We start from the raw sequence: 27,750 nt of genomic DNA, 5'->3' as shown, positions 1-27,750 counted from the left end.
ATAAATTTAAACTATTTTGGAAAATAATGTTGACAAGATCTTGTTTTGTTAATAGTCTCGTAGAACTTGCCTACGAAATTGAAATTGTTCATCACTGATAAACTTCTTGCAGTTTATTAATGAATCCAACAACAAATTGATTCAATGAGGTTTCTATTTATCTGTCTTGACTGTTCTGTAGTTAATTTGGAGTGCTCAATTTCAATTTTAAGTTACTGCTACCATTATCTAGTCAGATTTATTAACATTAAAATTGACCATGTGTAAACCTTAGCACAAAAGTCCATACACTCTACCTGCAACATGATGCTGATGAATGAGTTGTCTCTCTTCACTGCTCCAGCTCATCACTGCTTGCATAATTTAATCCAAAAGCAAGAATGACTATCTCCAATCACTGACAAAATTGTGCTGCAAAATTTAATTATTTTCAAAGTTGAAATTTTATCTTTACAACTTTCTTTCCAGGATTATTATAAAATTATCAAACATCCTATGGATATGGGAACAATTAAAAAACGCTTGGAAAACAACTACTACTTGAACGCCCAGGAATGTATTCAAGACTTCAATACCATGTTTACCAACTGTTACATTTACAATAAGGTAAGACTGTGATGCATGTTCAACAAGATAGTGGAAAAATAAGCGGCACTTTTTGTTGCAGGTAATTGAAAGTGAAAGCATTGGGATCGATCGTGTGCAAAATGAAAAGGAAAAGTTTTGTAATGACTTAGATTGTTGCTCTCTCTGCTTTACACAACCCCTTTTCTAAAATGGTGAGCTCTTTGAAATATGATTCTTCTGCTTAAGTAATTGTCTTCTAGCTCAGACTACCTGAGATTTTTGTAGAAATTTTGGTAAATTGTTTGCTCCATGATTGAAATTTTGTCATACAAGAACAGTTGAGTAGTTACTTTCAATATCAGAGAAATGTATGCAATATACATCCTGAATTTCTTGTTCTTCACAGACATCCATGAAAACAGAAGCCCCAAAGAATGAGTGACAGTTTAAAAATGTTAGAACCCCAAAGGCCCCCACTCCCCTCACATACACAAGCAGCAGCACAGCAATGACCCCCCCCACCCCCACCCACTTCCACAAAAAAGCATCAGCACCCTCCATCCACCAAGCATGCAATAGCAAAGTCCCTAATAAAGACCATGATTTGCAGTACAACAAAAAATAATTGTTCACCCGACAATTCAACATACCACAGGTACGCGTGCTCCCCCCCACCCCCAAATAAAGGGAAAAGGGGTGTCCCTTTTCACAGTGAGAGGAGAGACATAACAAAAATTGCTGATTTATGGTTTTAAAAGTCTGTTTCAGCTTCATTTCAAGTGAGCCCATAGGCTGTGGAATCAGTCAGTATTGTGAGTGTAGTTACCTCTGGTTGCAAGAGGCATCAAGTGCAATCCATCTCATGGCAAATGGGATTCACCACAGAAATAGGCTCTGAAGCATTTGTCATACTTGTCAGCAATCTTATTAATGCACAGTCAACCTCCAGTATATGCAGGTTTGTAGTTAATAAATCAGCAGAGAACAAGGACTTGGTGTGAAATACAAGTAAACCGAATATTAGAAATCCACTTGTTCTTTGCAGTGTACTGCGAGACTCGAGCATTAAAATCTAAAATAATTGGGAACAAACTTGTGTCAGTTTAAAAAAAGGGTTTTCTTAAGTAAATTTGTCTAGAACAAGTTACAATTTTAAGATTATTTTCAGCGTGGAGGCACTTAATGTTCATTTTGAGAAGTCTGGCATTTTTGGATCTTATCTGAGGGAAAAAGATTATCCTGGAGACATTAATTTTGGAATTGGAAACTAAATATTCTGACAATTCATCTATCTTTTGATTGACCTGAGTATTCTGGAGAACCAATGAAGAAAGCTGCTATTGAATTGGATGAAATGTTTTCTGCAGGATGATCTTTAGTATGATTAGTGATGAAGTTGTAGTAGATGGCACCTTGGTGCTCCTCTGTACTCCTTTGCCATGATTTAAAGTAACTTTTAAATGAATCTAGCAAATGGACATAACAGTTCATAGAATAAGCTGTACCTTTTCTTCAGTTGCGATGTCTGGAATTGTATTTGGCCTACAGATTGAGACCATAATTCAATTTTCAGGGTTTCAGATTTAACTGCCCACCATTCTTCCATATACCTTCCAGAGTTACGTAATTTCAGTAATACGCAGAATAACACATTCAGTCATCAACTTAGAGTATCATGTCCATCGTCTCTACCCAAAAGACGAAATAGAGGAGGTGCAATGAAGATTAATGAGATCATCTTCAGATGTGGGTACGTTCACACAAGAAACTGTAAACGTGTGGAAGTAGAGCAAGAAGAAGCAGGTGCTGGCAGAACTCAGTGGGTCAGGCAGCATATATGGAGGCAAAGGGATAGCTGACACTTCGGGTCAAGATCCTGCATTAGTCCCATGAGAGTTGATTTGGTCTTTATATTTTGAAGAGGTGATTTCTGAAACTTGTAAATTTCTTAGAAGAAACCGTAGGATTGCTGCAGGATTTATTGTTTCCTTGGCTGAGGACTAGAGCTTTTAAGGGGCAGGCCATTTAGGACTTTGATGAAGGGACGTGCCATCATTTGAGGATGGTGAATTTTTTTTACTTCTCTATCCTGGAAAACTGTAGCTGTAAAACAATAATAAACTTCTGGATATTAAAGGAATAAAAGGGCATGAAGATGTGCAACAAAATAATTTGGAGGTAGAAAAACAGACACTATCTTAGTGTACAACATCAGCTGATCAGCTCCTAAATACATTTTTACATCACAGCCTGGGGCAGCAAACATTGAAAGTTTTCTGTAGGCCATTAAATATTTGGTCATGGTACAAACCAGAAATTAGAGTATGAAAGAAATATAATGCCATAATATCAGGAGTTAATCCTACATAGGGACCAAACTTGAGTACTGATAATGTGGAGAATGAATTCATGGAGTGCTTTTTTAGATTACTATGCAAAAGAACTTTTTTGCTTCTGGTATTGTCCAATGAGAAAGGACTAAATTAAAAATATTGTAGTTAAGGGGCGTTTAGGGAAGAGCAGTCAAAATACAGAAATGTCAAATAAAGATGTAAAATATTTAGTTCAAATTTAAATTAGAATCTTAAATAAATTACAAAGGATGACGTAGCAATGGTGGATTGAGTAAATAAAAACTTTAAAAAGATATTACAGTCCACAATGACCAGTGTTTAAAGATCTATACATATTAGATGTATTTTGGAATCAGAAAACCCCAACAACACAACAGGTCCAACCGTGATTTTAAAATTAAATATAATGGATCAAAGGGAAAAGTCTTAACATTAGCAAAACAGAAAAGTTTTGAATTAAACAGAAGGTGAAAAAATCTTTGGTAATCTAGCAAGTGTTATGAGCACAGGCTGTAAATGCTTCAGCAAATAGAAAAAAGTCAAGAGTAGCAAAAGTTAATATGGGTCCCTTATAGACTGATACAAGAGAAATTACATTGAAGAATAAGGAAATGACAGAAATTATTTGTGTTCTGTCTCCTGGGAATGATAAAAAGTACAACAAACCTCCCTGAAAAATGTGTGACTTGATAGACCCAGAGTGAATGTAGAGCTGAAAGAAATTGACCTCAGTTTAACAGAAGTATTAGAAACGTTAACAGAACACTCATCCGGTAAATCTTGAGGACCTAAGGTTTTAAAAGGAAGTAGCTATGTAAGTTATGTAAGTCTTAACTAAAATCAGTTCATCAATCCATCCATTCTTGAGCTGTTTGGAAGATAACAAATAATCTACCCCTACTAATCAAGAAAAATGAAAGAAAATGGGCAGTAGAAAACAATTAAAAACTCAAAAGTCGGAGACTTCCGGTAGCGCTCATGGAGTGAAGTTGCGTTCTTGACTCGCTCCATTACCTCTGAGTTTTTTTTCTCTATGGTCAGCTATACTTTAATTAACCATTAAGGCATCAACTCTTACAATACTTTGAATTAAACTGAATTCTCCGACAACTGGATGGAACTTAGATCTGCTATGTCTAAGAACGAGAAAGACGGCAAGGATGGTAAACCTCCGGTTAAACCGAAAGCTACGGATCTCCCTCCGACTGAATCACCGGTGACTTTGAAAGCGATAGCGGAGTTAATTCAGAGGGAAATCTCAACCTCTGTTAGGGAGATGATTCGTACGGAAATTGCAGGCCCTGTTAAAGACCTGATTCATACGGAAATCTCAACTAATTTCCAGAAAATTGCCGATTTAATTGATAAGATGCAAACATGTATTGCGGAACATCAGTCGGCTATATCTGATCTTCAAAAATTCGCGCAACAAAGTGAGCTTAAAATGGGGAAAATCGAAGAAACAATTAATGTAATGAAGAAGAAACTTGACTTTTTGACTTTTAAAAACTCTGACTTGGAATCTAGAATGCGACGGCAGAATTTACGAATGATTGGCGTGAGGGAAGCCGCTGAAGGTAACAACCCCATGAAATATTTCTCCCAACTTTTAAAAGATGCATTCCCTACTGTATTTCCTGACCAACCACCGCTACTGGATCGTGTTCACAGAATCCCATCATACTCGTCTAGGTCAGATAGACCTAGGCATGTTATCTTACGTTTTCATTACTTTCAAGACAAGGAGAGACTGTTTCGATTCGCTCGATCTAAAGGTTTCATTGATTTTTCGGATCTTAAGTTCCGATTCGTGGAAGATTTCAGTAAACCAATCTGGGACCAACGGGTCCGTTACAGATCCGTGATGTCGGAATTCTATAAGATGGATTTAAGACCAGCGCTGCTGTACCCTGCACGTCTAAGGATTCGCATGTCAGATGGAGCCCTTCGTTTTTTTGATTCTCCATCGGATGCCCAGAGTTATCTGGATCAACTTTCATCTCCAACATCTTAATTGCTTTCTTTTTAATTTTCTCCGTCGATCGGAGGCTGTGAATTGGTTGGTTTTAACTTTTTCTGTGCCCTATTTGGGCAGAAAAGTTTACTTTCGATTTCTTAATATGGCTACTAAACTTTCTTTTTAACTGCGTCATTTCTTTCTTTTCCCAGGGGATTCTGGGTGGTTACTTCCCTTTTGTCATCTTACGTATTTCCTGTGCGGCCTTAAATTTTGTAGTTTTTGTTTAAATTTTATTCTGTTTTGCTTTTTATAATCACTTTATGTTAATAATCCTATTTTTTTTTGTTGCTGTGTCTATTCATGAGTTTGAGGTTTATTGTGGTTTTTTTTAATATATATTTTCCGGCTTTTGTTCTGTTCTGTGTGTATTCTAATTGAGCTAACTTTTTTTTACTTATTTTTTTACTGTTTTACAATTAGCTGATCCTTTTCATATTTATACCTTTTTTTTAGGGAGCGTATACCGGAAGTCATGGGGGTAGTTTTAGCGCTTGCTTCTTTCTGGCGGGTCTGCTTTAGATTTTGCCTTGGGGTCTTGGGCTGGGGGGTGGCGGGAGGGGCTTCACGTTTTAGTTTGTTTTTCTTTGGGCTATATACATTATTGAAGTACTGGTTGCGTCCTTTTCCCCGGTATCTTTTGTATGTTCTGTTTCCTCTCCGGGTTTGTGGGTCGCGCCTATTGTCAATCCTCCTTGTCGTGGGTTGACTTTAGGATTTATGGAGTCTATTATTAATTTTGTCTCCTGGAATACTAATGGTCTTAATCATCCTATTAAAAGAAAAAAAGTTTTTAAAGTGTTCCGGAGACTTAAAGCACAAATTTTATTTTTACAAGAGACCCATGTACGGAGGGGGGACAGACTACGTTTTTTCAAATTCTGGAAGGGATAACAATTTCATTCGAACTCCAATGCTAAGATTCGAGGCGTCTCTATTTTTATAGATTCCTCAGTTACTTTTATACAACAGGATATTATCTCTGATCCGAATGGTAGATTTTTATTGGTTAGTGGTTTACTATTTAATAAAAAAGTAGTTTTGGTTAATGTTTATGCTCCTAATATGGATTGTCCGGAATTTTATAAATCATTGTTTGATCAGTTTCCGAATTTGAACGAGTTTTCATTGATTTGGGGCGGAGATCTTAATACCTGTTTATCTCCAGCTTTGGACCGTTCGGCTCCTTTATGGACTTTACCTAATAAATCTGCAAATTTGATTAATTTTTTCCTTTCTGATTCTGGGTCGACGGATATTTGGCGTTTTCTGCATCCTCAGGAAAAAGATTTTTCCTTTTTTTCACATGTTCATCATTCCTATTCAAGAATTGATTATTTTTTTATTGATTCTCGTCTCATTCCTTCAGTGATTAAATGTGATTATGATTCTATAACCATTTCGGATCATGCTCCACTTAAGCTTTCTATTAAAATTATGGCCAATATACCAAACAATAGACAATGGCGTTTTAATTCGCTGTTGCTTCAGGACTCGGACTTTGTTAATTTTATGAATGAACAGATTGAGCTTTTTTTTATAATTAACCATACAGAAGATATTTCGGTTAACACTCTTTGGGACACTTTTAAAGCCTATATTCGGGGTCAGATTATTTCGTATTCCGTTGCTTTGAGGAAGAAACAGAAGCAGGAGGAGATGGCAATTGTGGACAAGATTAAAGAAATTGATAAGAAATATGTTATGGCTCCTTCTGAGGAGCTATACAAACAAAGAACTGAACTTCAAATGGAACACAGTTTACTACTCTCGTCCTCGATTGTAAACCAATTAAAGAAAACAAGAAGTGATTTTTATGTTCACAGTGATAAAATTGGCAAGCTGCTGGCTAATCAACTGAAATCTAATTATGTTAAATCTCAAATCAATCAGATTTATAACCAAAATGATCGATTGATATTGGATCATGTGGGGATTAATCAAACCTTTTGTGATTTTTATTCTTCTTTATATCAATCAGAGTCTCCTCGAGATTCTAAATATATGAATGATTTTTTAGATAAGTTAGACTTTCCTCAGATTTCACAGGATATGTCTTCTTTATTAGATACTTCCATTACAATGGATGAGATTAAGAATGTTATTTTTTCTATGAATCTGGGGAAAGCTCCTGGCCCTGATGGGTTTACCGTTGAATTTTATAAATGTTTTGCTTCTTTATTGATTCCTTGGCTCTATAAGGTTTTTGAGGCTTCTTTGAAACTTGGTAAACTTCCGGAATCTTTTAATAGAGCATCAATTTCTTTAATACTAAAGAAGGATAAAGATCCTGCTCAATGTGCATCTTATAGACCAATATCTTTATTAAATGTTGATTCTAAAGTTTTTTCTAAGTTATTAGCAAATAGACTAGAAAAAGTACTTCCTTCTATTATTTCGGAAGACCAAACGGGTTTTATTAAAGGTCGTTACTCTTTTTATAATATTCGTACATTGTTAAATATCGTTTATACTCCCTCACAAAATGTTCCTGAGTGTGTTATTTCTTTAGATGCCGAGAAAGCTTTTGATAGAGTAGAATGGCCTTATTTATTTAAGGTGCTTGAAATGTTTAATTTTAGCCTGAAATTTATATCCTGGATTAAACTGTTATATCACTCCCCTGTAGCCTCGGTTCGTACTAACTCTTTAAACTCACCTTTTTTTCCTCTCTTTCGTGGTACTCGACAAGGCTGTCCTCTTAGTTCCCTATTATTTGATATTGCATTAGAACCTCTTGCAATTGCTATTCGAGAATCTTCAAATATTACTGGGATAACTCGGGGATTAAAGTCCCATAAATTATCACTCTATGCTGATGATTTACTTTTATATATTTCTAATCCTGAGAGATCTATTCCTGCTGTTTTAGAGTTATTAGCACAATTTGGTCTTTTCTCAGGTTATAAATTAAATCTTAGTAAGAGTGAACTTTTTCCGATTAATAAACATCTTCCCTTATATTATAAATTTCCATTTAAATTGATTAATAATTACCTTTCATATCTTGGGATTAAAATTACTTGTAAACATAAAGATTTATTTAAGACTAACTTTTTACCATTAATAGACCATATTACTCAACTTTCATCTAAATGGTTTCCTTTATATTTAACTTTGATTGGTCGTATTAATGCAGTTAAGATGTTTTTTTTGCCAAAATTTTTATATGTGTTTCAGGCATTACCAATTTTCGTTCCTAAATCTTTTTTTGATAAAGTCGACTCTAAAATTTCTTCATTTATTTGGCAGAATAAGAATCCGAGACTGGGTAAAATACATTTACAGAAAGCTAAGAGAGATGGAGGTTTAGCATTACCTAACTTTAGATTTTATTATTGGGCTATTAATATTCGACATATGAAATTTTGGTTACTTGACCGGGATATACTATCTATTCCTAAATGGGTAGCATTGGAATTACAATCTGTTCAGGGTTATACACTTGGTTCTATTTTAGGTTCATCTCTTCCTTTTGATTCGAAACGCCTTAAGCAGCTCTCTAACCCGATCGTTAAATATGCTTTGCGTATTTGGTTTCAATTCAGAAAATTTTTTGATCTTAATCAATTCGGGTTAGCGATTCCTATTTTAGGTAACATATTTTTTCCTCCCTCTTTTACGGATCGCGCTTTTCAAACTTGGAAGACTAAGGGTATTTTACGGTTTTTGGATTTATTTTTAGATGGTTCCCTTATGTCTTTTGAACAATTATCTAATAAATATAACCTATCAAGAATACATTTTTTTAGATATTTACAAGTTAGAAATTTTCTAAGTACTATACTTCCTTCCTTTCCAATGCTTCCTCCTATATATATTTTAGATTCGATAATTAACCTTAATCCATGTCAGAAAGGTGCATCGGCTATGATTTATAATATTATTATGAAACTCAGGAAAGCTCCATTTGATAAGATTAGGGTAGATTGGGAACAGGAATTGGGGCTTACCATTTCTGTGGATGATTGGGGGCAGATTTTACAATTAGTTAATACTTCCTCTATTTGTGCTAAACATTCCCTAATTCAATTTAAAGTGGTGCATAGAGCACATATGTCCAAAGATAAGTTAGCGCGTTTTTACTCGCATATTAATCCTTTCTGTGATAGATGTTCGGGGCAGATAGCCTCTTTAACTCATATGTTTTGGTCTTGCCCTACTTTGGAAACTTTTTGGAGAGATATTTTCAATATTATTTCTAAGGTATTAAATATAGATATCTCTCCTCACCCTATTACTGCTATCTTTGGACTACCTAAAATTTCTAGTAATCTTTCCCCTTCAGCCCGTAGAATGATTGCATTTCTTACTTTAATGGCGAAAAGATGTATTTTACAACATTGGAAAGAGCTTAATGCTCCAACTACCTTTTTTTGGTTTTCTCAGACGATTTTATGTTTGAATCTGGAGAAAATTAGAAGTAACCTTTATGATTCTTCATTTAAATTTGAACAGATTTGGGGACCTTTTATTCGATATTTTCATTTAATGTAATATTTACCCTTCTTGTTTTTTTTTCACTGTTTTAATGGAGGTCGGGATTGAGGACGTGATTTTAAGTTTAACTCTGTTTGGTTTCAAGTTAGCCCATTGCTTTGCTTAGCTTTTAGTTAGTTGCACGGTGGGTTTTTTTTTGGGGTTTTTTTTTTCTTTTTTTCCATTGATATATATAAAATCTAGTATACTATTATGTTATCTTGGTTTCTTATGCTTAAATTACATTGTTTGTAGTATTTTCTTTTTGGTATTGTTATCTTTTGGAATTTTATTATACTTTAACATTGTATTAATGTTTATATGGCTTACCTTTTTTGTATACTTACTCAATAAAAAGATTTAAAAAGAAAGAAAAAAACTCAAAAGTCTGCAGATGCGTGAAATCCAAAGAAAACTTAGTCTGAGGTCGGTCATGGTAAGATTTCGAGAGTGTACTGTTGAGGACATACTAACAAGGCAGCTAATAAGAACTTGGCAGAGTCGGTGTGCATTTATAAAACTGAGAACTGTTCGAATATTCCAAATTTTTAAAAGCTTGAAACAAAATAAGAGTAATCCAGTGTGCTTCAGACTTTCAAAGGCCTTTGAAATAATGCAGCGGAGCTTAAAGAAGATGGTGACAGTGAGTGAATGGGCAAGGCTTGAAAAATGAAATGTAGAAGACAAGGTCATCTACTTTGCTGTCAGTGACTTTAAAAAGTTGTGACTAAGATCTTGATATTCAGAGGTACCTTGTCTCCTCTCGTATGTATTACTGAAAATTGACATGCAGATACAAAAAATCCCCATGTTAGGGTTTCATTCCTAAGTACTGTTCGTGATTCAGAAATAAAAACGGAGCGTGAGGTATGATGACAGAAACAACTGTGATTAGAGAATGGGCAGGCACAGGACAAGCAGCTGCCAGCCAGCCTCACTGATTTGAGTCTGCTCAGTGCTCACGGCTGTCCTGTGCTCAACCAAACACAACTTGTGGGGGAGGGGGATCTTCAGGAAGAAACCGATCACAGAGATGCCTCATTGCAACTGAGAAAAGATTCCTTACAGCAGCCTGCAAATCTGTCTTGTTGGTCTGTCAATGACACAATTTTGCCTGGAGCACAGGCCTAGAATCTTGTTTAATAGAAGTTGTACTAGCTGTAGAGGGAGTGTGACAAAAGTTAATCAGATGGATTTCTGGAGTCTCCCCTATGAGGAGAGATTAAACAGGCCGGGCCCAGTCTTGAGTTTAGAGGTGATTCATTGAAATATTTGGGATTCTTTTGGCACTCAACATTGTAGGTGCATTGTTGGATGCTTTCTCTGGTTTGGTGGGCAGGGTCTTGGGAGTTTAAGAGCCAAGTATCACGCCCTGAGGTAAGGGGCTGACCATTAAATTTTAAAATGAGAGGAAAAATATTCAGTGTTAAAGGATCTTGGGAGTTTTCTATCTAAGATGGATGTGAATATTCAGTAGTGGAGTGAATTCAAGTCAGGTAATAATTTTTTAAAGATATTTACAAGCCAGGAAAGTGGATCTGAACTAAGATTAGCTAAGAATTTGCTGAATGAGAGCAGGTGTGAGAGGCCAAATGATTTGTGTATTATCCTGAGCTTGAACATTCCCGCCCAGTGACTACAATGATGACCTTTCGACAAGGTTGCTACAAAGGATTGTAATAATGTGCCCTTTTTATTTCTCTACCCATAACCCTGTGGTTCCCAAAACATTAACAACACATTTATTGCTGCTCTAACTAAAACCAGTGAACTTCTCAAGTAAGCTGGGCTTCAGGCCATTTCAGGCATTATGTTTTATAATCGGGCCTTTATTTTTAATTTGTATCTGAATTTCTTTAAGTTGTATTCATGTAAATTTTGAAGATGTCTCAAGTGCAATATTTTGATGATCAGAGTCTAATTTCATTTAGAGATTAAAGTGAATGGATTTAAATTGGTAGCAACTGTTCTAGAAGAATCCTAGTTATCTTTTTCTATTTCCTTTCAGTAAAGTTAGTCATCAATTGTGCTTGTATTGTTTAAGTACTAAATCAGCATAATTGTACTAAATGTTTTTTCCCCCCTTTTTTTTAATAGCAAGGGGATGATATAGTCTTAATGGCAGAAGCTTTGGAAAAGATATTTCTTCAGAAAATTTCAGAGATGCCGCAAGAAGAGATTGAAGTACCTATCCAGCCTGCCAAAGGGTCACGGGGTAGAGGCAGAAAAGAAACAGGTAGGCTGTATGTGTGAAATTTAATAACGTTTGTACAAGTGTCAGTCCAATGTAATCCATCCTATTGGAAACTGTCAAGCAGTTGGTATTCCAAACATCTGTTTCCTAGTCTTACATACAGAAAAGCTTTATTTTGGGAGATGAAATACTTGGTAGAGTGATCTGGTTGCAACTTTAATTTAAAACAAATATTTACATGCATCTTTTTATGCAGAGAGTTTGAAACTGACCTTAATTTCAATCAATAACTTCATTTAATAGAATTATTTGTGCATGTTGGTCATGAATTATGTTAATTAATTGGCTGCTTACTGGGTCTCATTTGAAGGACTGAAAGAATTTTTCTCATGCAAACCATTCTCCTAAATTAAAACGTTGAGAGGTTGTGTTACTGCTACATCTGGTCTGTGAACTTCAGTATTTAAGAACTTGACCTTTTTTTCTAAGGCAGGATGAATAATTCCATTTTGAAAGAACTTGCAAATTGAAGTTGCCTTTAATTCAAGTCCATTAGTAAAAGGCTGCCATCTTTTAAATTTTAGTTTAGTGTTCACAAAAGGTTGTTAACAATTATCACAATTAGTGGGACAGAAACTTAAATAGTGCAGATTTTCCATTCTAACTCTGGATATGTATAGATCTGGAAATTTTCATATTCCTGCTACTGACACAAGTTAAAAGCATGCATGAAATGTGCTTGTATTATGTCTTCTATGTTTTCCAGTGAGTCAAAACAATCGAAAGGTCACCTAAATATTGAAAAATTATGAACTGTACATAGTTTCGCTCACGTTTTAAAGCTAACCAAGTGGCTTTGAACTGCTTTCTGCATGTGAAGATTCTCAGGCACACTTGAGAAAAATTAGTTGATCTATATTGGCTCTTTAATAAGATTTATTTGATCTTTTACATCCTGCTGATCCAGGAGATGGCTTAACATCCTTGGAAGCAAACACTAATCTTGTGGTTCCACCTATAATGTTATCCTGACAGTCTTTTTACAGTGAACAAGGGCGGCACAGTGATATAACTATTATCCCAGCTGCTTCACAGCTCCAGAGATTCGGGATCAATTCTCACCTCCAGTATTATTTGTGTGGATTATGTATATTCTCCCTGTGAATGTGTGGGTTTCCTCTGGGTGCTGCAATTGCCTTCCACATGCCAAAAGTGTGCTGGTGGGTAGGTTCAATAACTGTACATACTTGCCCTTTTCTTTCAGCTCCTTTCACTTTCTCCAGCTATGCTTCCCTTTTTGTTAGCTACGTGGATTGATCCACGTTCCAAACCTTTGTCATTAATGCTCACCATCTCTTTCAGGGCTTCTGAGATGTCCTTTCTCTTTCATAAAACAGTGGTCTTTCTCTCTACTGCTATCCTCATCCCCACCTCCTCCTCCATTTTGCCCACCTCTGCCATCATCCCAACCTGTCTGCTCCTCCCTGAATATACAAGGGTTCCTCTTATCCTCATTTGCCACTCCACGAACCCCAAACATCAGCTTCCAATGCATCAGTCTCCGCAATCTCCAGTTGGATACCACCTCACCTTCTCTCTCTCCCCCCCCCCACTCCATTTTCCTTGGGGATCACTTACTGTGAATCCCCAGTCTGCTTGTCCATCTGCACCAGTTCACCTCCAGGCTGTAGGCCATGAAACTTGTTTTGCGTGCATCCACACTACCTCCCCTACTTCATTATTCCAACACAAAACAGTCCTTCCAGTTGAGGCAGCACTCAGATGCCAATCTGTTGGGACCATTCATTATATCCAGCCCTCCTGTTGCAGCCTCCTCTACATTGGTAGGACCCGACGCAGATTGGGTGATTGCCTCGCACACCAGCTCTCTGCCTGCCATTAACAGGATCTTCAGTGGCTAGCCATTTCCCATTCCCACTCTGACATGTCTGTCCATGGCCGCCTCTGCTGTTGCATTGAGGCCGGACGCAGATTGGATAGGCAGCATCTCGTATTTTGTCTCGGTAATTCCATCCTGACAGCGTCAACGTCGATTTCTCTAACTTCCAGTAATCGCTCCCTGCCCCCCATTCCTGTTTTCCTTTATCCATCTTGTCCCTTTACCCCATCTCTTCGTGCTCCTCCACCTCCCACCCCTTTATTGTGACTTCCAGCCCTGAGAGAGGGTCTTGGACCGAAGCTTCAATGAATTTCCCCTGCCTTGCTGAGTCTCTCCCGTATTTTGTGAGTGTTACTTCAGATTTCTGGCATCTGCAGTCTCTCTTGTATCTGTGTATACATTGCCCCTAATATAGATGCATGGCAGGTAAATCTTATGGGAGAGTGGAATTATTAGTGATGAGAAAAATAGTATTATTTTATATGGGTGTTTGTTGGCATGCATACAATGGACTAATTGCTATCTTTTTCACTGTGTGGTTCTGGTAATGAGATTTAACTTGAATAGTAATAGGCAGAGTTCTAAAGCACTAAAATGGGTTGCATTGTAGAATTACCCATTTTAGGCACATCATCCGTTTTTGGTTTCATGAAGTTTATTTTTAAGTGACATGAGTTTGTTTAATGTTAAACTTTGGTTTGTGAGTCAGCTTGTTTTCACATCTGTAAATATCTATTGTTCATGAAACTTGAGTATGGGTGGTTGGGAAGTTGTAATTAGTTGTTGGGGGAGAGTATTAACTTCAAGTAGTGGCGGTGGAAACTGAGATTGCATTTGAAAGTGGGTATCAAGTAGATATTAAAATTAGACAGGAAAACAGTGAGTGAGACCTGTCATTACTTGGAAGGGCACCTACCTGAAACCAGTTCTTTGTGCTGCAGTTCTGCTGACTATCACTGAAACAGACCTTGCCACTGTCTAAATAGCCATAATACCCACAGACCACATGCATGTTTATGAAATTGGTGTTCATGTGCTTGCATGATGTTAGATACTCTTGTGCATCCTTAAGAACTTGCTGCATTGGTTCATCAAGTGCATCAAGACACCAAAATTTAAATCTTCCCCATACATGCAATAACAGAATTTTTATCTGGAAACTGATCGTGCTGTTTCATAGAATTCCCAGTTTCTCCACTTAAGATTGTTACACTTCAGGCTGGAACAATTTCTTCCTCTGGTATCCCACCAGAAGTGAATTTTTTTTCTCTTTTTGGTGAATTAAAAATTCCATTTCTTTGCTGTTGCTTTCTCCTTGACCAAAGAATGATTTGTGCACTGGGTTTTGTCACGGTCCACTGAATCTTAACATTGTTATATTTTAATGTATATACTAAACTGTGGTTACTGGAAAGTTTTTAACTCAAATTGAGTATCCATCACTTTGAATATTTAATATAAGTGACTTGTTTTGTTTTTTTAGTTCAGTCTAAAACAAATGTGTCAACTGTACAGACTGCCTCCCAAGTGACAATGCCAGTATCGGCACCAGCACAACCACAACAGGCACCACCCCAGCGGGCACCCCAGGCATCTCAGCCTGCACCATCGCAGCCACAGCTTCCATCGGTATCTGTGCCAGCACCCACACCCCAGTCATTTCCTCCTGCGACTCCTGACTTGATAGGCCAGCCACCAACAACAACAGTGTCTCCACATACTTCAGCTCCCCCAATGCCAACACTCACGCCAACAACTGTGATGGCAACAGCTCCACAGCCTTCAAAGGTAATTACCTCTTGAGCAGCTTTTCCTCGAGGATGCCTAAACTCACATGTGGTTCCAAGCATATAGGATTTAATGGCTTCGTATAATTTGTGGGAGTGGAGGCTAGACTGCTTTGTTAATCATTGAGTTACCAAATTGAAAACTGTTGGTTTATGTTAGTCACTTTTTCATGTTTGAAAATAATTTACTGACTTTCTCCCGTGAATTTTAAGGAAGAATTTGAGAAAGAAGATAGTGAGAAAACATAGAGGGTGGAATTTATGGATATATTGTTATAACATTGATTTTGCTCAAAGCATTTAATTCTTCGCACACATCTCATTTTCATTCCTTTACTCACTGACTTGATAGCTTATTATTTGAAAATTCGGATTAAAATTTTGGAATATTTAAGAAACATCTTGCCTGTACAACAACACATTGGCAATGTCGGGGTTTTCACTATGTCACGCCTTTCATTCCGTTATCAGAAATTGGCTTCATTCATTCTCTTCCGAAGTGGCTATCCTAAAGTCCATTATGTGGGGAAAATCAGGAATTTGAAGTAGTAAGGTCCCCTTTACAGGTCAATAGGATGTTAAATTAATACTCTTTTCACTTGTCACATATGTATGCTGATTATTTGCTATTTCCTAATAGGGTAGGATAGTTGAATCTAAAATGTTCTTTTTTTATTTTTAAGCATAAAAAGGGTGTGAAAAGGAAAGCTGATACAACAACTCCGACAACCAATGTTCCAGTGAAGAGTCGAGAGTCTTCTCCATTAATGACTGAACCCAAACCTGCAAAGATTCCTTCCAGGAGTGGCAGACCTCCAAAGCCCACTAAGAAAGAGGTTCCAGACTCCCAACAGCAGCCACATCTTGAGAAGGGTGGGGGCGGAGGTGTTGGGATTGTAGGTGGTGGGGTTGTGGTAGGCAGTGGAAAGGTTTCGGAACAATTGAAGTACTGCACTGGCATTCTTAAGGAAATGTTCGCCAAGAAGCATGCAGCATATGCCTGGCCCTTCTACAAACCTGTGGACGTAGAAGCCTTGGGACTGCATGATTATCACGACATTATAAAACACCCCATGGATCTCAGTACTATTAAAGTAAGCCTACGCTTTGTTATTGTTTTCTCAGTAGTAGAGTTTGGATTATGAAGCACCATTGAATCTGTATAGATTATTTTGAAGTGTCAGTCATTTTGAATTTTCATCAGTGTTTAAAGTGTTATTTCATTGTCAGCCTAAATACAATGATTGAAGGGGGGATAAGTTGCTTGATGTGAGACCTTGCTGCACTTTACAATGTTATGAATACTTGTGTGGTCAATACAAAAAGGTAAGTGAACCCGGAAGGTCATAAACACAAGAGATTCGGCAGATGTGGGAAACAATACAGGAGGAACTCAGCAAGCCAGGCAGCATCTGTGGAGGGGAATAAACAATCGACCTTTCGGGCCAAGACCCTTCATCAGGCATGGCTTGGCTTCTGCCCCCTTCCTTTCCAGTACAGATGAAGAGTCTTGGCCCAAAGTCTCAACTGTTTATTTCCCTCCATAGATACTGCCTGACTTCCTGAGTTCTTCTAGCATTTTGTGTGTGTATTGCCTGAGTCCAGAAGAACTTTAACCTTTGTATCTTCTAGTTTAGTGAGATGATCTGATGTTCTGCTGACTAGAGGTTAAAAGTTAATTCTAAGTGGTATGCATTGGTCAACAAAGTTGTATTTTTTTTTAAAAAAAGATTATTTGATGTAAAATTTAGGGCAGAATTTTACTTAACGTTATATTAAAAAAAATTATCAATAAAACCTATCAGAACCAAGCTTCATATTTTTAAGTTAGAAGAGCATGTTAAGGACAGCAGATCTATAGGCCATCTGGTAATCAGGCAACTATGTTCCATTGTTTATCAGAAAGATAACCAAAGGAACTCCATTCACTTGTAACCTCATAGCAAATGTAAACAGAATTAAATCAACAAGTTACTAACTTTAGTAAATTGTGCACATTTTGGAGGTTTGGTGATTGAATGAGGACGCCTGATTTGATGGTGCTTCTCTGCTTTCTGTTATTGTTCCTCACTAAAACTTCATCTTAGTGGAGTAATTAAATCTGATTTTAAAATTCAACATTGAGACAAATTGGTAAATAGTTGTAGTTTACTTTTCAAATTAAACACGCAATGAAGGAAAGTTCTGATTTGCAGTGAGCTCCAGTGTTCTTAACTGGTTAGTGAGGCAGTTGATGCATTAGTTTTTCCAAAATTCCCTGGAATTGTGTAAGTTTTCATTGGATTAGAAAACATCCATTTTTCCTCTAGTTAAAAAGTAAATGAGGCAAAGCAAGAAATTACAGACCATTTATTTTGTGTCGCAAGGAAAATTTCAGAAGCAATTTTTTTAAGGTGATCAGGCAGTTAAGTTAAATTCAGTTCAAGGAAATGATGCAGAATCAATGTGGTTTTGAGGAAGGTAAATTATATTGAACAATTTCATTGGAGCTCATTGAAGAAAAGCTGACTCACATTGATTTTTTTTGTGTAAATAAAACCTCATGATCTTGTAGTCCTCTAATACAGGTGGCACGGCAATGCAGTGGTTCAGTTCTGCTGCTGTCTGTAAGGCAGGGGTACCCAACCTTTTTTGCACCGCAACCGGTTTAATATTGACAATATTCTTGCGGACCGGCCAACCGGCGGGGTGGGAGTGTGTGTGGTTAAACTCACCTCAACATATCTTTTACAGTTAGGGTTGCCAACTTTCTCACTCCCAAATAAGGGACAAAAGTAGCAGTCAAATCCCTGGACACTGTACCCCAGGAAAGACTACCATGACCATGAAGCCTTGTGTGGGCACCTGCGTGCGCATGCGTGTATGTGCTGATTTTATTTTTTCTCCCCACAAATCGGTTTTGCCTTCATCTTCCCGACTACACTGTACCTACATTATTTCTACTTTATATAGGCTGTGTATTTATCATGTTATTCCTGCTTTTACTATATGTTAGTGTTATTTATTTTCGGTTCTATGTGTTATTTGGTATGATTTGTTAGGTTATTTTTTTAGGTCTGGGAATGCTCAAATTTTTCCTATATAAATTAATGGTATTTGCTTCTTCGCATCATGCCATTTTGTTACGAACGCTCCACCTTAGCGGGGGAAATACGGGACAAGGGCGGTCCCGTATGGGACAAACCAATTTAGCCCAATATACAGGATGTCCCGGCAAATACGGGACAGTTGGCAACCCTATGTTCAAGTTCAACAGTGTGTGACAGGGAATGAGGAAAGGTGCAGCTGACCCATATCGTTTCCTCATGGCCCGGCAGCACCTGTTTTGTGGCCCGGTCGGTGGGGACCACTGCTATCAGGGGTTTGTACATTCTCCCTGGGAATGCCTGTTTCCTACTGGCACACTGGTTTCCTCCCACATTCTAAAACCATAGGAGTTGTTGAGTTAATTGATCACATGCGTGTATTTGGGTGGCGTGGGGTCATTAGGTTAGAAGGGTCTGTTTCTGTGCTGTATCTCTAAATAAAAAGTAAATATAAATTTGAACATTAGATGAATTGAGGGATATATGATAATCCTTAAAACATAGTGTTAAGGTGGCATATTAGCCATAACTTTGGTCTTTGGGTGGTACGGTGATGGTGGGTGCATCTGGCATATTCCTGATTCTAGTCCTAGTTTATCCAACTCAGGCTTGCCTAAATTTGTTGCAGTTTGTTGAAGTATAACTTATTTCAGAATCATTTTGTTTAATTTCCTTATTAATAATTAGCATTATTTTACATTAATTGTTTGGGGTTATGGTGTGATGATTTATAAATACAAATATTTCAACATCTCATCCATAATACATGTGAAACACTGCAGATTTCAGTGCTTGATAATATTGTGTTCAGGGCTCTTGTTAAATCTGCAACCCACCCCAACTCCTTTTATACAAATATTTAGCATGCAGTATTTGATTGGTTCTCAACATTGTGTGTTTGATGAGGTAATTATTTTGGTAATCTAAACTGCATAACTTATGCCGGTGAAGCTAGGAACATCACATAAGACATTGCACTGAGTGAAGAATTAGATCTTGGAAGCCATTTTGGCGAGTTAAGTTGAACACAATTATGCAGAATTACAATTAAGTTTGGTGTCTGTGATATAATGGATAGTCTCAAGTATGAAATTCCATTCCACTGAATCTATTATTTCAGTAATATGTTAAAAATTATTATTCTGGGATAAAGCACCGGCAGAAAACAAGAACATAAGTAGAAGTAGTCCAATCAAGCCCTTGATCCTTCTCTGCCATTCACTGTGGTTACTGTCTTGACTGTCATCGTTTTCTCACTTTCTTTCCATAGCCTTTGCCTCGCTTGATATCTGCGTTCTTTCAGAAATGTGTCTTGCTTCACACTAGTACTAAACAAGCATTCTTTGCTTAAATTGCTTAAGATTATGAAATTATTTTAGATCCAGTGATACTGCCTCCATGGCTGTCTAGGGTAGAGAATTCCAAAGATCCACAAGTTCACAAAACGTCTTCCTATTTATTAAATGGGTGACCTCCATTGCTTAGCTTTATATAACCATACTACAAAATATCTTCTCAGCATTCAAGCTGGCTGGTGGCGTAGTGGCATCAGTGCCTGACTTCGGAGCAAAGGCTCCTGAGTTCGAACCCAGCTGGCTCCCCAGGCACGCTTTCCATCTGTGCTGGGTTGAGCGTCAAGCTAGCAACTCGACCCCGTAAAAAAGAAATGGCTTGCTACAGAAACATCAACAGTAAAAAGTTGATGGCCTATGCTCTCTCGTGAGTTTAAAAGGCAATTTCCTTTCCTTTTTTTCCATTCATGCTCTCAATCTCCCCCAATATTTTACTTTCAAGGATTGCCTCCCATTTTTTTGAGCTCCACGAAATGTTCTCATTAGCCTTCTGTTGATTCCCTCATCCCAGTAATAAATCTGATGAGTCTTCTCAAATAACTTGAACTGCACACACAATCTTGTAGAAGTAGAGAGATTGAATAGGATAAAGTAGAGGTATTTAAAAATTCGGTAGTCTTGTCCTTTATTGTTGAGATTAAGCAATATAACAGTGCCAGTGTTTTGGCAGGGGTCTACTGGATTGCAAATATAGAAAAGCTGTGAAGTGGAAACATGGGCTAATCATCTGTAACGTAGTTAAAATGTATATGCATTTGTCTTGCACTTTGGTATATTTACATTGAAACAACGTTCAAAAAGCCAGTTCGGGTTTGCAAATAGTTAAAGAAATTATTAAGATGCTTGATGGTGTAGTAATACATATTTATGATCGGTTAACTGCCTGTTCTGGTGCAAAATGATATTTTCAGTTTATAGTTGGGTTAGAAGTACAGTCTTAGAATCTATGTACACATCAATTTGTAGATAGAACAAATTTCTAGATATATTTTAAAAAACTTCATGGACCATTGGCCTCTCAAAATGTGGGATAATTTACCAAATTAAGTAGGTTTCTTAAGGCTAGTTACTTCATGCTCAGCCGTGATATTCCTCAGCATTATGTTTTAGCGAGAATGTAGAGGTGAACTGAAATAAGCTATCATAGTATAAGGCATAGGAATGTGTATAATGTGGAAAAACTAGAACTATAGAACACTACAGCACAGAAATCAGACCAGTCGGCCCTTCTAGTATGTGCCAAAACATTATTCCAGTAGTCCCATTGACCTGCATCCAGTCCATAACCCTCTAGACTTCTCACATCCATGTACCTGTCCAATTTATTCTTAAAACTTCAAGTGAGCCCACATTTACCATGTCAGATGGCAGCTCGTTCCACACTCCCGCCACTCTCTGACTGAAGAAGTTCCCCCTAAACCTTTCCCCTTTCACCCTAAAGCCATGTCCTCTCGTATTTATCTCTCCTAATCTAAGTGGAAAGAGCCTATTCACATTTACTGTGGCTATACCCTTATAATTTTGTAAAAATCTATCAGATCTCCCCTCATTCTTCTACGCTGCAAGGAATGAAGTCCTAACCTGTTCAGTCTTTCCCTGTAACTCAACTCCTGAAGACCTGGCAACATCCTAGTAAATCTTCTCTGCACTCTTTCAATCTTACTGATATCCTTCCTATAGTTAGGTGACCAGAACTGCACACAACACTCCAAATTTGGCCTCACCAATGTCTTATACAACCTCCCCATAACATCCCAACTCCTATACTCAATACTTTGATTTATGAATGCCAGGATGCCAAAAGCCTTCTTTACAACCCTGTTTACCTATGACACCGCTTTCAGGGACTTGTGTATCTGAACTCCCAGATCTCTTTGTTCCTCCGCACTCCTCAGTGCCCTACCATTTACTGTGTATGTCCTACCTTGACTTGTCCTTCCAAAATGCAACACCTCACACTTGTCTACATTAAATTCCATCTGCCATTTTCTGGCCCATTTTTCCAGTTGGTCCAGATCCCTCAGCAAGCTTTGAAAGCCTTCCTCACTGTCCACAACACCTCCAATCTTACTGATCCAATTTACCACATTATCATCTAGATCATTGATATAGACAACAAACAACAATGGTCCCAGCACAGATCCTTGAGGCACACCACTAGTCACAGGCCTCCAGTCTGATAAGCAATCATCCACTACCGCTCTGTCTTTTCCCACACAGCCAATTTCGAATCCAGTTTACAATCTCTCCATGGATAACTAGTGTCTGAACCTTCTGAACTAACCTCCCATGTGGGACCTTGTCAAAGGCCTTACTAAATTCCATGTAGACAACATCCACAGCCTTTCCTTCGTCTACTTTCCTGGTAACCTCCTCGAAAAACTCTACAAGATTCGTTAAGCACGATCTACCACGCACAAAGCCATGCTGACTATCCTTAATCAGCCCTTGGCTGTCCAAATACTTGTATATCCGATCTCTCAGAACACCTTCCAATAATTTACCTACTACTGATGTCAAGCTCACCGGCCTGTAATTACCTGGTTTACTTCTGGAGCCTTTTTTAAACAACGGGACAACATGAGCTACCCTCCAATCCTCCAGCACCATACCTGTGGCTAAGGACATTTTAAATATTTCTGCCAGGACACTTGCAATTTCTACACTAGCAAGATCAGAGGAAATATCATGTCAGGCCCGGGGGATTTATCTACCTTTATTCGCTGTAAGGCAGCAAGCACTTTCTCCTCTTTAATCTCTATATGTTCCATGACACTGCTGCTTGTTTCCCTTCCTTCCATATGTGCTATGCCAGTTTCCTGAGTAAATACTGATGCAAAAAAAAACTGTTTAAGATCTCCCCCATCTCGTGAGTTTCTACACATAGATGACCACTTTGATCTTCTTGGGGATCAATTTTGTCCCTTACTATCCTTTTACTCTTAATATACGTGTAGAAACCCTTTGGGTTTACCTTCACATTATCTGCCAAAGCAACCTCATGTCGTTTTTTTGCCTTCCTGATTTCCTCCTTTAGTATTTTCGTACATTTTCTATATTCTTCAAGTACCTCATTTGCTCCTTGTTGCCTATACCTGCTACACACCTCTCTCTTTTTCTTCAGATCGCTAATATCCCTTGAAAACCAAGGTTCCCTATGCCTGTTAACTTTGCCTTTAATCCTGGCAGGAACATGCAAACTCCGCACTCTCAAAATTTCGCCTTTGAATGCCTTCCACATACTGAACGCTCCTTGCCAGAAAACAACTTATCCCAATCCATTCTTCCTAGATCCTTTCTCATTTCCTCAAAATTGGCCCTTCTCCAACTTCGAACCTTAACACGAGGACCAGACCTATCCTTATCCATAATTAACTTGAAACTAATGACATTATGGTCACTGGACCCAAAATGTTCGCCAACACATACTTCTGTCACCTGACCTGTCTGGTTCCCTAATAGGAGATCAAGAATTGCATTCTCTTTCGTTGGTACCTCTATATATTGATTTAGAAAATGTTCCTGAACACATTTGAAGCACTCTGAGACAGGGAGGGCTGTGAGTAGATTTAGTAGAAGTATTTATGATGTCTTTTGACTGAACGAGTGAAAATATTTTCTCCTGGCAGAAGAACAAGAAACTGAACAATACAGATTTAAGGTAATTGGCAAGAAAGACAGAATTGAACCAATGCTGTAGGATTCTGTGATAACTAACCTCAAAAATTTGGAAATGAAGCTGCAAATTGAGCATAGGCTAGAAATGTGAAATAAAAAGCAAAGTTACAACAATGAGCAACAGATAGTAGCAACATTCTAAGGAGCTTATTTAGAATTTTTAGCAATCTACTTCCAAAGTTTACTAATTTGGTCTGATTATTGATATACAATTTAGTGTTTGATCAAATATCTATAAAGTTTTGTGACTGTATACTCAATAGCTTAGCCTGTTTTCCCTCAGTTTCAAAGCAATTCAGAGAATAACAGTCCAGCAGGGATTGAACACAGATATAATTGCCACTTGTTTTAATGCTTACTATAGCTATCCTTTGCCACAGCTGGAATAATTATCCTTGAATATTTTCATTAATGGAGAGCAGTAATGTACAAAATGAAACAATTGTCTTTTTTTGGTAGTCCATTGATCCTATACTGTGTATCAATATATGTTTTAGTTATATTCTTCAACTTCTGTTCTGAAATAGGAATTAAAGCTATTTGGATCACCAGACATTGGAAACAAGGGTTGGTCAGGGATGTGGGTTTTTTCTCTCTCTCCAAATTACATTAATCTCAAAGATTAAATGTCGATTAAAACTGGTAGAGTATAATATCACAAATATATAACAAGCTACTATGTCCAAAAAAAATATTAGTTCTTGATGCACAGGGGACTTTACTGGTTGTCTTTATTGGCTGTCTAAAATGTGTGATGCACAAAAATCTGTTACAGGCACAGGAATAGCATGTGGTCAGAGTTAAGCTTTGAAGTTGCTTTGGACTGTTGCTAATATTTTAAGGGTTACTGTTAATGTTGCATAAAATTAACAGGTTGAAAACTTTTTCAGTTATTAGAAAGGTTAATGAGATTCCTTAAAGGTGGATATATTCTGATCTTGTTATTGTATTTCAAATTAATGACTAATTTATTTGTAGTTTGGTAGCCGTTCTGCAATAATTACAGTTGCTGCTATAATTACAATTCTAGTTGTAGCAGAAAGGAGGCTTCCTGGTTACCTGTTCTTCCGATCTTCTTGTGTTTTTGTACCCCAATACACCATCTTTTGATGTTTCTCATTACATTTAGTAATTTGAACTTTATGGTGATTCAGAATCACGTTTAATATCACTGACATATGTTGTGAAATTTGTTCTTTTGCAGCAGCATTTTTTTTATCATTCTGAATCCCAATATAACATTCAAGTGCAGTTGGGGTAGGTTTTTCTGTTGAAGGGTTGCATTCATTTGATTCTGTAACTTGAAAGCAATATCAAGTGAAATTATTCATTAAATTTTCAAAAATGGAACTGATAGAAAATTTAATTGGAACTGCAACTTGCTTTGCAGTTGAACTTTGTTTCTCTGAGAATTAATACAGTGGATTCCAGTTAGTTGAGACAGCTGCTTGCTTGGGACAATACAATGGGTTCCAGTTAATTGGGGCAGGAGACTATTGTCGAACATTTTCTGACTAGTGTCAGTTGCGTGCATGTCGTGTGGTGTTAGACCCTACACAGTGCTTAGAGCAAACAGTTTTTAAGTATCGTCAGTTGCATGTTTGTGTTCAAAAAGCAGTGATTTTTGTCATTGATAGTGAGTAATTAACATTCAAAACAATTCAGAACCGTTTTGCTCACTGTGGTTTCAAGCATTCAGGCTTGGAGATGCCAGAAATTCCAGGATTGAAAATGAAGCTATTCACTACGTCAACGAGTTAGCAACTATGAAGAATTTGGAGGTATTGACTGTCATCTTGAACAGGGGTCCCTAACCTCCAGGCCGCGGACCAAGACGTTGCCGTGAAGAGTGCAGCGGTGGCCGGAACGCACCCAGCACATCTTTAAGAAAAAAGCCCAAATAAACAAGCTAATTAATTAGATGCTGCCCTACTTAATTAGCTTGTTTATTTTGGCTTTTTTCTTAAAGATGTGCTGGGTGTGTTCTGGCCACCGCTGCATTCTTCGCGGCAATGTATCGGCAGTGTATTGGTCCGCGGCCCGGAGGTTGGGGACCACTGATCTTGAATGTTACAATCGTCAAAAGCACTGTTTAAAGGCAGTCTGCTATCTGCACTAGACATCTGGATTGATTTTGTTCATTTAAAGTCAATTAAAAGAACACACCAACAAAAACAGAATTCTTGTGTTGATAACTATTAGGAATTAATACATGAGTTTTATAGTACTGTTGTAGTTTTGGTAGCATTTTTTATTTTGTATTTTTAGATGCATAACTTCTTACTCAGTTAAATGGTAGTTTGTATTTTTTACCTTTTTAAATTATTTTCATGAAACTTCAGCTGCTTGGGGTAGCCACTTAGTTGGGCCAAAATGTTTTAGTCCCAATGTATCCCGATTAACCAGAATCCACTGTATATTTTTTTCCTACAGTTAAGTGAATAAGATTACAATTTGCAAATCCAGAAGCATTTGCAAAGTGATAGAATGTTGCAGTTTTATCACCAGTGTAGATTGCTGGTTCGTAGTGCAGCATGCTTTTTATAAAATGTGAGAGAACCAGTTAATATGTTTTAACTACAGTTTTGAAGATTTCAGTTGTTTGTTTTCCAGTCTGTTTTAACAAAAAGGAAACACCCTTTTATAGCTCTTAAGTTCAGTGTTGGAAGTAAATGTGCATGCTCGTGGTAAGTTTAGTGCTTTTACTTCTCATCATTGTCGTGGTATACTTCTGGCAGTGTTTTCTTCTGAAAGCCATTTTCCCCATTTTGGCCCTCTTATTTTTCCTGATGACATAACTCTTCTGATGTTTCAGTTTCTGCACCGTTTTAAAAACTTGGGTGATACCAGATGAGAGGGAAGAGTAAAATGAATAGGTTCAAGTTTTAAACTTAAATTAATAGTTTTTTTGCAGATTGCATATTCTTCTATTCCGATAAACCCCTTAACCCAATGTTCATACTCAAGTTCTGGTTATATGAACTTTGGAAACTTCAGAACTTTGGAAATGTTAAGCAGTTTTGAATAACAGTGTAATCGCTAAAAATTTCAGAGCTACAAACAAAGCAGGGACTTAGGAATTTAAAAGACAAACAGTAAACTAGGGCACAGGAGGAAAAGTGTTATAAGTGCTTAATTTCTAATACAAACATGAATTGTTGTATTAACTTGTATCCCTACTCTTCATTTAAGGAGGGTAGCCAATGTGAACATGGTTTTTGCGAGGGTATTGCATAGTCTATCAAATTGGTAAATTGGCTTATTATTCTAACTTGTACTGAGGCGCAGCGAAAATTGTCATGTGTGCATGTTGTGCAGATAGCTTAATTACATCTGTCCTTTGAGATTGTTCAAGGAGAAACAATAGAATGCAAAATGTAGTTTGTTACAGTTACAGAGAAAGTAGAATGCTGGTAGACCATAAAGGTACAAGGCCAATACAGAGTACATCGTAAGGTCAAGCATCCATCTTATTTTGGAGCACGCGCGCACTCATTCACACACTCCCTATCAGAGGGAGATTATAGAGTTCAATAATATCATTTACTGTTCTGTGTAACCTGAATTAACAAAATTTGGTAAAAATTCGAATGACATTTAAACACCAGTTCTTCAAACACACAAGCACTATATCTTGGCTGGGTGGTTCCGTTTAATATGTGACCAAATAGTTCATTATTTAAGTGTTTTATTTTGTGGACTTTTGAAAACATTTTCTGAAAGTTGCTAGTTTGAGTGATTATTGGCTACCATTAACATACTCTAACTAGATGTTGCTCCTTACAATTCTCTTTGCCAGCGATAATCACACTATAACAGGCATTTGGCTGATTGTAATTTGACTCTCTTGGGCTGCACAGATTTTAGTTCTTAGTTTGTATAACAATTATGTGTTCAATTACGTACTAGATCAGGAACAGTTATCTATCAGGCTAGAATCTATGAGGAAGATTAACTTAAAGCTATGTTTGTTCTTTGAGAATTGGTACCATACTATTTTAGCATTGAGCAATTGGAATTTTTCTGTCAAAATGCATAATTTGTTAGTTAACATTTTAGCTTCTTCTTGTGATTCACTGTTTAATTTAGTGGAAGGAAAATCAATATGGAGGCCAAGATGTGATAAGAGTCCTTTAACAGACAAGGAAAGAGTATAGTGGTCTTTGCTTAAATGTTTGTTAGGGGAATGATTCGTTGAGCAGCATGAAAGGGATATGCAGAACAGGATAAGGTGTACCTGAAAATGAAATGCTAAATTGATGAATTACCGTCAATATTTCACATCAGCTTGCTAAAGGTGGTGGACAATTAAAGGTAACAGGCATATATGGCTCCA

General features: G+C 37.3%; 1 protein-coding gene across 8 annotated transcripts in view; it reads left to right on the top strand.

Moving 5' to 3' along the window:
* The window catches only part of brd4 (bromodomain containing 4), a 182,634-nt gene that overhangs the window by 79,905 nt on the left and 74,979 nt on the right, over positions 1-27,750 (top strand). For all 8 annotated transcript variants that reach the window (XM_063035892.1, XM_063035888.1, XM_063035890.1 and 5 more), the window contains 4 exons: positions 469-606; positions 11,515-11,653; positions 14,995-15,299; positions 15,982-16,392. In XM_063035892.1, coding sequence (XP_062891962.1) covers positions 469-606; positions 11,515-11,653; positions 14,995-15,299; positions 15,982-16,392 — 993 coding nt within the window. The remainder of the gene's footprint in view (positions 1-468; positions 607-11,514; positions 11,654-14,994; positions 15,300-15,981; positions 16,393-27,750) is intronic.

This window comes from Mobula hypostoma, chromosome 29, assembly GCF_963921235.1.
Source record: "Mobula hypostoma chromosome 29, sMobHyp1.1, whole genome shotgun sequence".
Classification (NCBI taxonomy): domain Eukaryota; kingdom Metazoa; phylum Chordata; class Chondrichthyes; order Myliobatiformes; family Myliobatidae; genus Mobula; species Mobula hypostoma.
The sequence above is the reverse complement of the archived record's forward strand: the minus strand, read 5'-3'. Positions and strand labels throughout refer to the sequence as shown.